We start from the raw sequence: 12,389 nt of genomic DNA, 5'->3' as shown, positions 1-12,389 counted from the left end.
AATTTAAATTTAAAAACAATTATCTTTTGTATTATTTTATTATTTTCTTTGCTTATCCTTTAGGCTTTGAGATGCTATAAATACCCACTTGGGGTAAGCCTAAACTCATCATTCGGAATACATTCTTCTTTTTTCTCTAGTTTTTATAAAAGTTCTCTTTTTCCTTTTTAAGTTCTTTTATTTTTCTTTATTTTCAAACTTGTTTTTAATATGCTAAGTATGACTTTTGTCATGCTTAGCTAAACTTTTCATAAGCCGAGAGCTGTCGCGATGACTCAATTCCAACGGGAGAATTGAAACAGGTCCCTAATATCTTCAAAAATCTCTCTCAATCTCTGTGCTTATTCTTTTTCAAAATCAAAACAGTTTTCAAAATCAAAGATTGACTTTGGTCAAGAGGTTGTTGCGATTAAATGTGTGGGAGGAAGATTCGCCTTATAGAAAGCAATTTGACTTCCTGGGAACTCATTTGGCGAGATAGCTTCGCCAAGAGAGATTTGAGATCGGAATTGACGGTTATAGAAGCAACAATCCGAGTTGGTCGCCACAAACTTAAACGATAATTGGTCTACGACAATAGATGTTGATAGAATCAATTCCCGAAGCCGGAATCAAAGATTGCCTTGGGTATTCGGTATACAAGATAGAGTCACTGGGATAGCCCTCGTAGACAAAGTAACCGACATGAATCCCGAAGAGAAAATCTTATTCGATGATCTAAAGGAAATTGAGTCAAAGCAAGGCTTGAGGATATTTTTTCCGTATTTATTCACAACCTTTATTCTCTTATTTTTTTTATTTTAATCGCTTTTATTTATTTAATCGTTTTTATTTCTACTTAAATCTCATTCTACCAAACCCCCCATTTTACTATCTTTCACGCCTGACATAGACCAATCAAACATAAATTAAGAATTTTCCAAGTCCCTGTGGATTCGACCCTACTTCTCTACGCTACGAATTTTCCTTTATTTATTATCCGAGAAGAATGAAATTATTTTGACATCGAAACGACAGTTGTCAACTATGCACATAGATTTAGGTCTTAAATTGGATCTCCATTAGTTTCCAAATAAAGTTTCTTATAAAAAAACAAAAAACCCTTCGCCTTTATTAAACCTAACCCCATTTCTCCAACCATTTGATTTATTATGTGGATCCAATGATTTAATTTTTCTCTCCCGTGGGTATTTTCTTCTCACTCCCCACAAATGGTTTGATTTAAGATCAGGAATGGATCAACGAATACTAAAATAAATAGATCGAAAAGGGTTAGAATACGATTGTACCTTCTAAAAATTTCACATCATTTGAAGTGTTATATAGGGTTATTCATTGTTTGGGACCGATTGTACTTTTAATCACTTTCTCTAGAGATTGTTGACATTATATATGATTTTCTTAAGATATTAATGATTTTATGAAGTTGAGGTATAATCTCTAGATGATTTTTTTTAATTATAAAAAGAATAATTTGTTTCTCTTCTTTAATGGAGCTTCAATTTTAGGGATAGTTTAGATTTGATATTGGATGGATGTTGTCTACTTTAAGGGTTGTGAAGACTTGATCTTTAAAATAAAATTTGCCAATTATTTTATTGATATTTGTTTGAGAATCGATCTAAAGTCTTCAAGACTTGATATTTGTTAGTAAAATTTGTTTTAAGAATTTTATGTTCAATTTTTTCTTTGTTAAATCTTAACCTGCCGACGAGGGTTGGAATGGGACATATGCACAAACCCACAAGAGTTTGCTATTAACGGATCAAGTACTTAAAATGGTAATATCGAAAGTGTTACCCACCCTATTTTAACAAAAGAACGTTAGACACCTAAACAAGACAATAAATATAATTTAGATACTTTTTTGTAATTAAAACTTAAAATTTATTTAACTTATTCAGAAACTCCTTATAATTACACTAGTGGCTCACAAAAAAAATCGAATGGGCTTTCGAGCTGATCCGACCCTTTTACACCGAGCCTAATGGCTCAGTGTTCTATGGCAGAAGAATTCCCAGCAATTTTTTGTTTATGGCACAATCTTGTAGAAATATTAGCATTATTCAGCAATTTTTTTTTTGCTAATGAAGAAATATTAGCTTTACAGAACATGAACATTATGTAATGTATTATGATTATAATGATTGCTCCATTTACTATGTACATTCCCTCAAGAAAATGAGCAAATGAGGAGAACAATGAAATTTTTTACCCTCTATTTGCTGTTGGCAATGGTAAAGAAAAACCTATCCAGTAGCATTAGGTGTAGTATCCCTGCTAATCCATTTATCTGTCACCGAAACCGGTGACGGTGGCAGTCGGATATTCTTCAACAATGCGATTTTATCGCCGTTTGGTGGCGAAGGAAGTGGCGGTATGCTCCCCGGGATCTCATTATCAATATGTTCTTCCTCTTGCACGCAACTCAACCTGTGACCATCACTTTGTATTGTCTGCAGTACCTCCAAAACCTCTTCCATTGAAGGGCGCATTTCTTTCTCTTGTTGCAAACATCGAAAAGCCAACTCCGCAACCGCAGTCGTCATCCTTGTAACTTCGGCATCCGAGTTATACCCGAGGTTAGGATCAATCAACTCATCAAATGCACACTTTTGAATCTTATTTATGGCTAAATTAGCCAAATTAATCTCATGCCTATGTCTACTGATATCAACCGCGGGCATCGATGATATGAGTTCGATGAGAACAACTCCAAAGCTATAGACATCACTCTTTCCTGTGAGCTGGTAACATTGGTGATATTCGGGGTCGACGTAGCCAGGGGTCCCCTGCGGTGCAGTTGAGATATGTGTGACATCATTGGGGAAAAGCCGAGAAATCCCAAAATCTGCTACTTTGACAGAAAATTTAGCGTCCAGGAGAATGTTGTTGGTTTTAACATCACGATGTATGATATCCGAGGCATGGAGATAAGCTAATGCACTTGCGGTTTCAACAGCGATGTTCATACGAATCGGCCATGTGAGCAAACCGGACTGTACAAGATCTCCGTGCAGATGATCCGCAACAGTACCATTAGGAATGAATTCATAAACAAGGAGAAGTTCCTGGCTGCGGCGTGAAGTGCAGCCATAGAGAGACACCAGATTCTTGTGACGCAACCGGGTTAAGATTTCGACTTCGTTCATGAACTGTTCTAGCCTTCTATAGTTGTGCTGGTATAGTCGCTTGATCGCCACTTCTCGACCATCACGTAATTTCCCTAGTTCAAAAACAAAAATACAGTGTGTCTATTTAGCAGCCGATCTTATAAATGTTAATGTAGATGTTGTTTATCGTCTTACCATAGTATACGGTCCCGAAACCTCCATCTCCGAGTTCTTTATCGTCGTCGAAATTATTCGTTGCTTCGACGAGTTCACTGTAAGAGAAGATGGGGAGCTTGAAGCAGACGATACTACTGCATTCAAGGTCCGATCTCGAAGAGGGATCGGGTGAAGCTTTTCCTCCTAAAGAGATTGATGAAGCATCCTTCCGTTTGTATCGAGCCCAGATGACATAGATGGATAGGAGCAGTACTACCAGAATGGGGATTCCAATTCCTACAGGCATAGCATAATTAGGAGAGTGGTCAATCACCAAATTTATCCATGACATATAATTTCTTGAAAACATAATTGATCATTTGAGAAGGTAGAAAGAGAGATTACCAAGTCCCAGTTTCAACCACAATTCCTTCTTCTCTGCAATTGAATTTACAAAGAAATACAGTCAATTTTCACACACAAAAATGTAGTAGGTTGCATCTATGTTTATTAGAGACATGGATCTTTGTTTTCAGAGATGAGTTCTATAGAGACTTGGGAATAATTTTGGTAAAAGACCGATTTGATACGATGCATCGGGTTTGTGACCCATACGAGTTATTAAGATTTGGTCTTTTTGGGTAGACTTGGGAAGCTAAACTTTTATCCTTCACATGGAGATTGGTCTTTCCGTGTTGTGGATGTCCTGTGTAGCTGTTTAGTGGCTTGTCTGCTGCATTCTGGTGCTTTGCAGTGCTAGCTGTCTTGGAGTTGGTCTTTTTTGTTCCAGGTTGCTCATGGTTTAATTCAGTTTTAATTGTCTTCATGTATTCCACTGCTTGTTGTGGGTCGGAGTTATTTTCATAGGTTACTGTGGCACGGCTGGAGTGGTATTTCAATGTTGGGTGGGGTAGTATGTTTGTGTTGGTCGGTGTGTTTTTACCTTTGCGTCTCCATGCAACAATTTCAATTGTGTAGCTGGGAATGTTTCTGCGTGGCCTCAGGGAGGGCGGGGTAACTGCTGTGGCAGAAGTTTTTACTGCTGTTTTGTTTTTCCTTTGCCTAAAGTTGAGAATACTCCTTTTCTTCGTAAGTTTTTAAAGAGGTTTTTGACTTAGGTTTGATTAATAAATTGTTTTTGTTGAGAAAAAACGAGCTATTAAGATTTATTAGGTTATTATGAAATAATAAGAAATTTTATGTATTTGAACTCCTTATAATTTTATGTTTATAATGGATATTTTCTTCTATGTGCGGAGATAGTCTGATACAATTCTTTGACAAGACTATTGACAGGTTCACGTACTTTGTTAGAGTCAAATTTATTCAGTCTACCAACCTATAAATAGCTCTGATGGCCCTAATCCTATCACCAACATTAAGGGTAAGTATATAAATCATCATGCAAAATTAAAAAAAAAGAACATGCTCTCTCTTTCGGAATGCTTCTATCTTAATTTACTTCATTATTTATCGCAACTACCTATTTTTTCCATCAACAAGCTATAACAATAGAGGTTGTGAAGCAACTAAAGGAAATTGTAAAGTCGAGATTAAGAGGGAAACAGATTAACAGAATTGGATATGTAGACACCAGACTCTGTATTGCATGGGGATTGCATGTGTAGTTATTAATGATCATCAAGTTACTCTATGGCTACTTGCAAACCAGCATTTTTTATTACTGTGACACTTGTTTAGCGTATCGCTTCCTAATATAGAAAACTTTATGTTCGCAGTTATTGGACCCATTTTTTCTAATTTTTAATCAACGGTCAGCATCAATTAAGAAAAAAGTATAAACAATTGGTAAAATACTTGGACATGGTCAAAGAATGATGCATTTAAGCACCTTAACTACGCAACTAGGGCAGTCTAGGACAGGTTTGGCCAAACAAAAATATCTAAGAATGATATGCCCGAGTACATTGTTTATACTTTCATTCATAAGTTAATGATGTTTTCAAATCAAATTCACTTTATTATAAAAAAATTCTAATGATTTGATAAATTCTGAATCGATATGTTCGAATTACTTTTGTACTTTCTTTTTTCTAAAAGAAGAAAGTGTGGGAGTCCACTTAGAGGATGATGATTAATTCGAATGGGGCTATGAAACAGCGCAGCCGATTAAGCAGCCAGGGAATTGATTCAATGAACCGAGCATGGCACAAAAAGGGGCGAATGAGACGGTAAAGGACAATATTTAACGTGATTTAATTTTACTTGAAAATGATGAATGAAAAGAATAATAATTCACTGTAATCGTCGAGATCACGAAGACATACCAGGATGACAGCGCGCGGCGTGAGGCCTATCGGGGCAAAAGCACTTGAAGTGGTAGGACCCGTAATCGAATCCGCATTTGCCACCACTCGTCTCGCAAACGCCACAATTACTCGCTATCCAATTCAAGACAAACCCTCTCCGAACCGCATCTTCCACATCTCCATCTCCGTCTGTAAAAGCCACGGGCGCCAACACACTTCTGCTACAGTTCCCGGAAAGTAAACTCACCTTAGGATCGCCATTCAACAGCCCCAACGTCGTATTACTCTCATTCCCAGAACCACAATCAACCCTGTACCGTGAAAACTCCGCCATCACCCCCGAGCTTAAACTGCAATTAAACAGCAAAACCATAGCTCTCTGGTTCTCAGGCAGATAAAGCCGATAATCCGGAAGCGTTATATTCCGGATCGAGTGGCCGCACACGGCATCTCCATCAGCTCTCGAAACCAGAAAAGATTGGTTCTGATAAAAGATATCTTGGATAATATAATCGCCATCAGGCAACTTAAGAACTGCGGTCATGTTGTTTCTGCAGGAGATGTTGAATCTCGGATAGCCACATCTAGGTTCATCCAGCTCCTGGGTGAAAAATGGGAACTTTATCAATTGTCTGCCACAATATCTTTGCACGCTACAGATTGTGAAGTTCTCGTCCACAGCTAAACCTTTTCTTGGCTGGAAAAAGAAACTGAAGAGAACCAAGTATACCACTGGAAACAACGTTGATGTAAGGTTAAAGGGATGGATTTGATTCATTTGTGGATCTTGATGTTGGGGAAAAGAGATGGTAGGGTGGAAGAAGACAATATAACATATAAAGGAGGAAAGAGAGCAAGTGGGCATAGAAGTAATGGGAGAGTTGAGGTTTGAATATTTAGTCATTGTCTCTTAATATACTTTTAAGAAGACTTGTCCAAATTATCTGCCACGCATCTTAGACCGTTGAATTTCAAGGCAATTTTCATAATTGGGAGTCGCTTTCGGAAAGTTGCATAAGTTGACCCACATAAAGCTTTCAATCCTTCTTTCTGACTTTCTTTTAAGCCACGAGATCAATATTATCATTTCTTTACTGTCTGTTCTTTATAATAATATTATTTTTTTAGATACAGACAATTATATAGATTAATTTAATATGTTTTATCATTGTACATTTAAGGTGGATTATATAGATAGTCATTGTAGTTTCAGAAATTTTTTATTTTAATCACTGAATTTTTAACTTTATAATATCTGGTTCGTTCTTTTTACTTCTACAAAAGAAAATCTTAAATCTCTTCTTCCAAATTGACCATTGCCTCCATTAATCATCATTTCTTATCATCTTTGAAGGTTTTGTCGAAAGAATCACCAAATTTCTTTTCTTCTTTTTCTTTCTTTTGGTTTAAATTCGTTAAAAAATCTTGTCAAAGGTTAGGCTCAACAATAATTTGGGCTTATCTCTGATTCTCTAACATCCACCAATAACTGCTCCGTTCATCGGAAACTTACAAAGGTGATGCAATTTATAATATCATTTATGGCGTCTACTCTTTCATCTGCATCAAAAAAACACCAAACTTTATACAACCTACACCTTCGCCTTCAACTACAATCAAACTGTCGTCATAAATTTAATGCCAAGCTTGGCATAACCTAGCATGAAAAAAAAAGAGTTGGACTTATCCATCTTAAAAAATGCTAAGTTTGGCACTGCCTGCAATATCACATTCCAGTACCACTAAGCCATATTTGCCTACTAATAATAGTCCATCATTATCCAACTCAACATCAGGCTTGACATAACTGTGACTGGTATTAATGGTTCCATCGTGATAATTTTCACATGATAAAATACCTGGCTTGAGATTTCCTGCAACATCACATGCTGCTACAAGCATGCTTCGCTGTTTTCAACCACCCTATAATCTTCACCTATTAGCTCAAGCTTTACATTATCGAATTCCACCCACAATGGCTTAAAATGCCCCGATCGGTAAATGCGACAATATCTCCAGTTGCAATGCCCATTTTTTCACCTGCAACCCTCGGTTACTCGTATTCATTCGGTATCTAAACCCTTGCAGTAGCCATTACGACCTAAACTTGGCTTTCAAATTGAAGTCGAGTGCAGGCCCAATCACCCAAATGAATGCTTTCATTCTTTTTTTTAACCTAATTGCGAGTTCCATCTCAGCTTTAAAGAGTTTTGATAAATAGAATGATAGTTGATGGGTGTCAGAGATGAGCCCATACTTACGTTAATGTTGAGTTATTGTATACAAATGAAAGGAAAAGAAACACATAACAAAAAGAAATAAAATAAAAAGAAAATTAAAATTGACTTTAACGTGTCACATCAGTTCTTTTAATAACATCTAATGACATGGACAGAAATAAAAGTAAATTAAATGTTCAATGGTTGTGGTGCGGGTTTTAAAATTTCAGTGACTAAAATACAAATACTTAAAAGTTTGGTGATTATTTATATAGTTTACTTATATTTTATTATCTTTGCATGATAAAATACAATATAAACACGTGTAAGCTTGGATTGATTGATATTGTTTTGATTTTACAATTTTATGGTAAGGGACTGATGCACAATTTATGTTAGGCAGAGGAATCTTTAAAATTTTATGATGAGATAAATTTATAAAATTTTAAAAATAAAAAATTATTAATATAAAATATATAATAATTTTAATTTTTTAAAAGAATAATTACCCTAATTTGTACTCTATCGATCCATCCCTGTTTATCATAGAAGATTGAACAGTTTCTAATCTACTATTACAGCTGGAAAAGCAGCCAAGTTCTGAAGTCTTTGTCACCTAATTAAAGTTTCATTTCAATCCTATTCAAGTTGACTTATAAAGTTCAATGTTTAAATATGAAAAAGGGTTAACTAATATTTTTGTCCTTGAAGTTGTATTTTTTTATCTTTTAGATATTTGAAGATTTTTTTTAATTGAATTTGATTCATGAATTTTTTAATTATAAAGTACGTTATTCCAACTTATTTTTTTATTACAAATAAAGTCAAATGACTCTAGAAATGTATCACACGACACATAATATATATTAATTCTAATAAAAATTCAAAAAATATGAAAAATAATTTGAGAAACTTGAGGGGGTTTTATGAATTTTTTTGAAGTTTTATAAATTTTAAAAAATGGTATGTTCTACGTATCATGTTCTTAGAATACCATATAGTAATTTCTTTTAATAGAAAATTATGTTACGATAATATGTATCACTATTAAAAAATTTACAGGTCAAATCTAAAAAAAAATCAAATATTGAAATGATAATTAAATATATAACTTTAGAGATCAAAACATCATTTAACCTATTTGGAAGAAGAAGAAAAAACTGAGAAGAAACCAAACTTTAGTTTATAAAATCAAACTTAAAAGACATTTATTATGAATATACAATATTTTTCAATATTATCATTATTATATTTATAACAATTAATCTTAAAAATAAATAAATTTATCAATTTAATATTTTATCATAAAATAACCATATGCAATATATTACACTGTGATCTATTCTATTGCATGTGCATTACACAATGATTTAGTTTATGCATCATTTTATATGACCATGATATGTGTCTATTATAACTATGGGTAAACTATATTTTTAGTACATTAACTATCACTTTTGTTCCATTTTGGTCATCTAATTATTTTTTAGCAATCATACATAACGTTTAGTTTTAGTTTTATTTTAATCAACCACTATTAAAAAATTAACCGTGATATTGATGTGTCGCCATAAGATAATGACAAGTCATCATTGAAAAAAATTACATATGAAAGAATGATTTAAAGTGATTTATCCTTCTAATATGGATGGAAAAATTATATTGATAATAACACTAATCAAACTAAATTTAAATAATATTTGTATATAAAAAATTAATTTATTTTAAAGTTCATTCACATACTCCGTAATCTGTAATTTTTTATCATTACAAGCTACTTACAAATATTGCCATAAATTAACACATAAATTCTTTCAAAATAAAACCATCATAAAAATTCAAAAACTTAATTTTATACAAGAAGAAAAGTAATTTGTGGTTGATAAGAAGTGGTTGATAAGAAAAAGCAATCCGTTATAGCCGTAGACGCCGCCGAGGCAAAATCCCGCTCATATAGGTTTGGAAGTTGGAGGCAGTCACCCAACAAAGTCCTGCTCACTTTGTTCTTCCTTTATTTTTCTCATCCTCTCTCTCTCTCTCTCTCTTTCTCTCTCTCTCTCTGGATCTTAGTTTTCACTTTGCAATTCAGTTTTAGGGTTTCTCCGATTCTCCGTTTCGTATCCCGACATCGACGGATCAAGATTCTTCTCTTTGTAAGCTCTTCGCCGATCTAACATTTTATCCATTTTTGTTCTTTATGGTTTTCCGCCCTTTATCTTTTATTGTTGATATTTTTTTTATTTTTTTTAATAACATTATTGATGGAATTTGGTGGCAATTTAGCACAGTAATTATACTGCATACACTAGTGAGAACAATGAATTTTTGGAAGTTAAATAATTATTATTTTTCATTTTTTTCATACATCTAGATTTGAGCCATTGATTAGTCAGAGGTTGTAGTTCTTTATTATTTGAATTATTTGTTGTTAATGGTGGGGAAATTTCAAAGAAAATGAATCTATAGTTTTTTTAACTTTTGTTAATTATAGTAAAATTATGCTACTTTTGTTAATTATTAGAGAAAATCATGCTTATTTTTTCCAAAGATAATTGCAGAAAAAGCTTCCCTTTTGATTTGTTTAGGCTCAAATTAATCAAAAACAAGACGAATTGTTTAGATTTATACTGAGACAACTAAAATATAGAGATTAAGTTTGATTAAGAAATTGCGCATTATAAACACTTCAAATCATAATAAACAATATAGAGATTGACAACTTATGCTAGAAGCTTCCTCTTTGATTTGTTTCGACTCAAATTAAGCTTCCCATGCACTACGCGTAAGTTGCATATTTAGTCATTTCATTCTAGTTTTACTTAAATATTTGAAGTCATTGCATAAGTCAAATTCTATTATTAGTTATTATGCTACATGTAAGTTGTTGATTTAGGATGTGTTCGCGTAGCCACAATTGGATTTAGATGTATTTGCATGTAAAATTATATTTGTGTGGCATGCCTCAGTAATCATTGGAACTAGTGGGTTCAGCTGAATTGAGTGTAATTTGAGTAACTCGATTTAACTCATCATTTCTTATAGGGGTTGATTGAGAATAAATGAAACTGTGATAACTAATTATAATGACAGTCAAACTTTTTAAATTCATTTATAATTTGTGGCCTTATCGGTCTATTGAATTGTACGTAATTACGGTTTGCTAAACGAACAAGTTTATGGAATTAGAATTCCTACAAGACACGATAATTACTGTTCTAGTAAGTACACATCCTCACAACCTATCATGTCCAAATACACCCTTATTTATTTTTCTCCATTTTAGTAATTTTTTAGTCCTTATACTTTTATTCATATTGTTAATATATCATTTGGGTAATGATTGAAATTTAAAGTTAAGAAAGTATAGGGATAAAAATTAATCAAATTAGTGTATAAGGACTAAATGTGAAATAATTGCATTATAGAAGGACTAATAATAGAATTTGAGAAACTATAAAAACTAAGAAAATGAGGATTTAGGTTTTGCACACAGTAATTACTGCTCTAGCAAGTACATATTCTTGCAGCCTATCATGTCCAAATATACCCTTAATTATTTTTCTCCAAATTTATAATTTTTTAGTCATTATGCTTTTAATAATATTGTTAATATACTATTTGAGTAATGATTGAAGTTTAAAGTTATAAAAGAATAGAGATCAAAATTAACCAAATTAGTCTATAAAGACTAAATGTTTAATTTTCACATTATAGAAGAACTAATAATAGAATTTAAACAATTATAAAAACTTGGAAGCAGGAAGATTTAGGGATTGCACTCAAATATTTAACAGTTTCATTTACCTCTTCACCTTGCAGTGTTGGTGTTACCGTCTTGCTTCTTTGTTGCAGTAGTCAGAAAGTTCACTTTCAGGTTTACAAGTCGCGACGAACTGAGAACTGTATGCCATCTCCATCAATATACCTTTGGGTTTTTTCTTGTGTTGTCTTTTTAATTTACTGTGAGAACTCACATATTAATTGTTTCATGATTTAATGTGAATATTCTTGTTAAATACAAAAATTGATTTTGAACACTTTTGGTGAGATTATTTTGGTAATTTCCCCCTCAATTTCTCGTTCAGAAAAAATTTCATTAAGGCGCACGATTAGGATTTCTCTGGGTGCACGTTAGCAGGGCTAACGAAAATCTAAAATTCACCGTCGAGTCTCCGGTTTTCTTCTCCGTTCATCTCGTTGTGTCCTCAGTGGTTGTTTTAGCTGCTTTCTGACTACTCCTATCGAGGGTTCTATGGATTGGAGGAAACTCTTTGGATGTGCTGCGAGGCAAAATCTGATTTTTTTCCCGCCTAGGGTTAGCGATGGGGTCACAACCGTCCATCCCCTCCAGAAGTTTATGAAGCAAGTATCTCTGAATGGAGGCTTTCGCTTGTTGGGCAGTTCCTCAGTGCTGCTCCAAACTTCGCGGCTATGCAACGCATCGTGGATACTCTGTGGAAGAAAGCTCTGACAGGAAGCACTGGTCAGGTTAGTTTTGCGGGAAATAACCTGTATGTTTTCTCTTTTCATTCTGAATCAGCAAGAGATTGGGTCCTTGAGAATGGACCATGGCACATTCTAAATAAACCGTTAATTCTTAGAAAATGGGAGCCTAATTTGACAAGATTAAA

General features: G+C 33.7%; 1 protein-coding gene across 1 annotated transcript; it reads right to left on the bottom strand.

Annotated features, from left to right (window-relative positions):
- Positions 1–2,107: 2,107 nt before the first annotated feature.
- On the bottom strand, positions 2,108–6,352 carry LOC120201720 (LEAF RUST 10 DISEASE-RESISTANCE LOCUS RECEPTOR-LIKE PROTEIN KINASE-like 1.1). The gene is made up of 4 exons (XM_039202278.1): positions 5,558–6,352; positions 3,675–3,707; positions 3,309–3,566; positions 2,108–3,226 (listed from the first exon to the last, which is right to left on the bottom strand). Exons 1-4 carry the CDS (start codon positions 6,315–6,317, stop codon positions 2,250–2,252), a joined length of 2,028 nt encoding a protein of 675 aa, XP_039058209.1. The 5' UTR covers positions 6,318–6,352; the 3' UTR covers positions 2,108–2,249.
- Between the last annotated feature and the right edge of the window lie 6,037 nt (positions 6,353–12,389).

This window comes from Hibiscus syriacus, unplaced genomic scaffold (assembly GCF_006381635.1).
Source record: "Hibiscus syriacus cultivar Baekdansim isolate YM2019G1 unplaced genomic scaffold, ASM638163v2 tig00007895_pilon, whole genome shotgun sequence".
NCBI classification, from domain to species: Eukaryota; Viridiplantae; Streptophyta; class Magnoliopsida; order Malvales; family Malvaceae; genus Hibiscus; species Hibiscus syriacus.
Note: the sequence above shows the minus strand (reverse complement) of the source record. Positions and strands in the feature narration are given on the sequence as shown.

Excerpts from the sequence above, each read along its gene's own strand:
- LOC120201720 (XM_039202278.1), bottom strand. The coding sequence starts at position 6,317 with ATGAATCAAATCCATCCCTTTAACCTTACATCAACGTTGTTTCCAGTG. Across the intron at positions 3,708-5,557 it reads CGCCGCGCGCTGTCATCCTG|AGAAGAAGGAATTGTGGTTG; the intron begins GTATGTCTTCGT and ends ATTCAATTGCAG. Across the intron at positions 3,567-3,674 it reads GTGGTTGAAACTGGGACTTG|GAATTGGAATCCCCATTCTG; the intron begins GTAATCTCTCTT and ends CTATGCCTGTAG.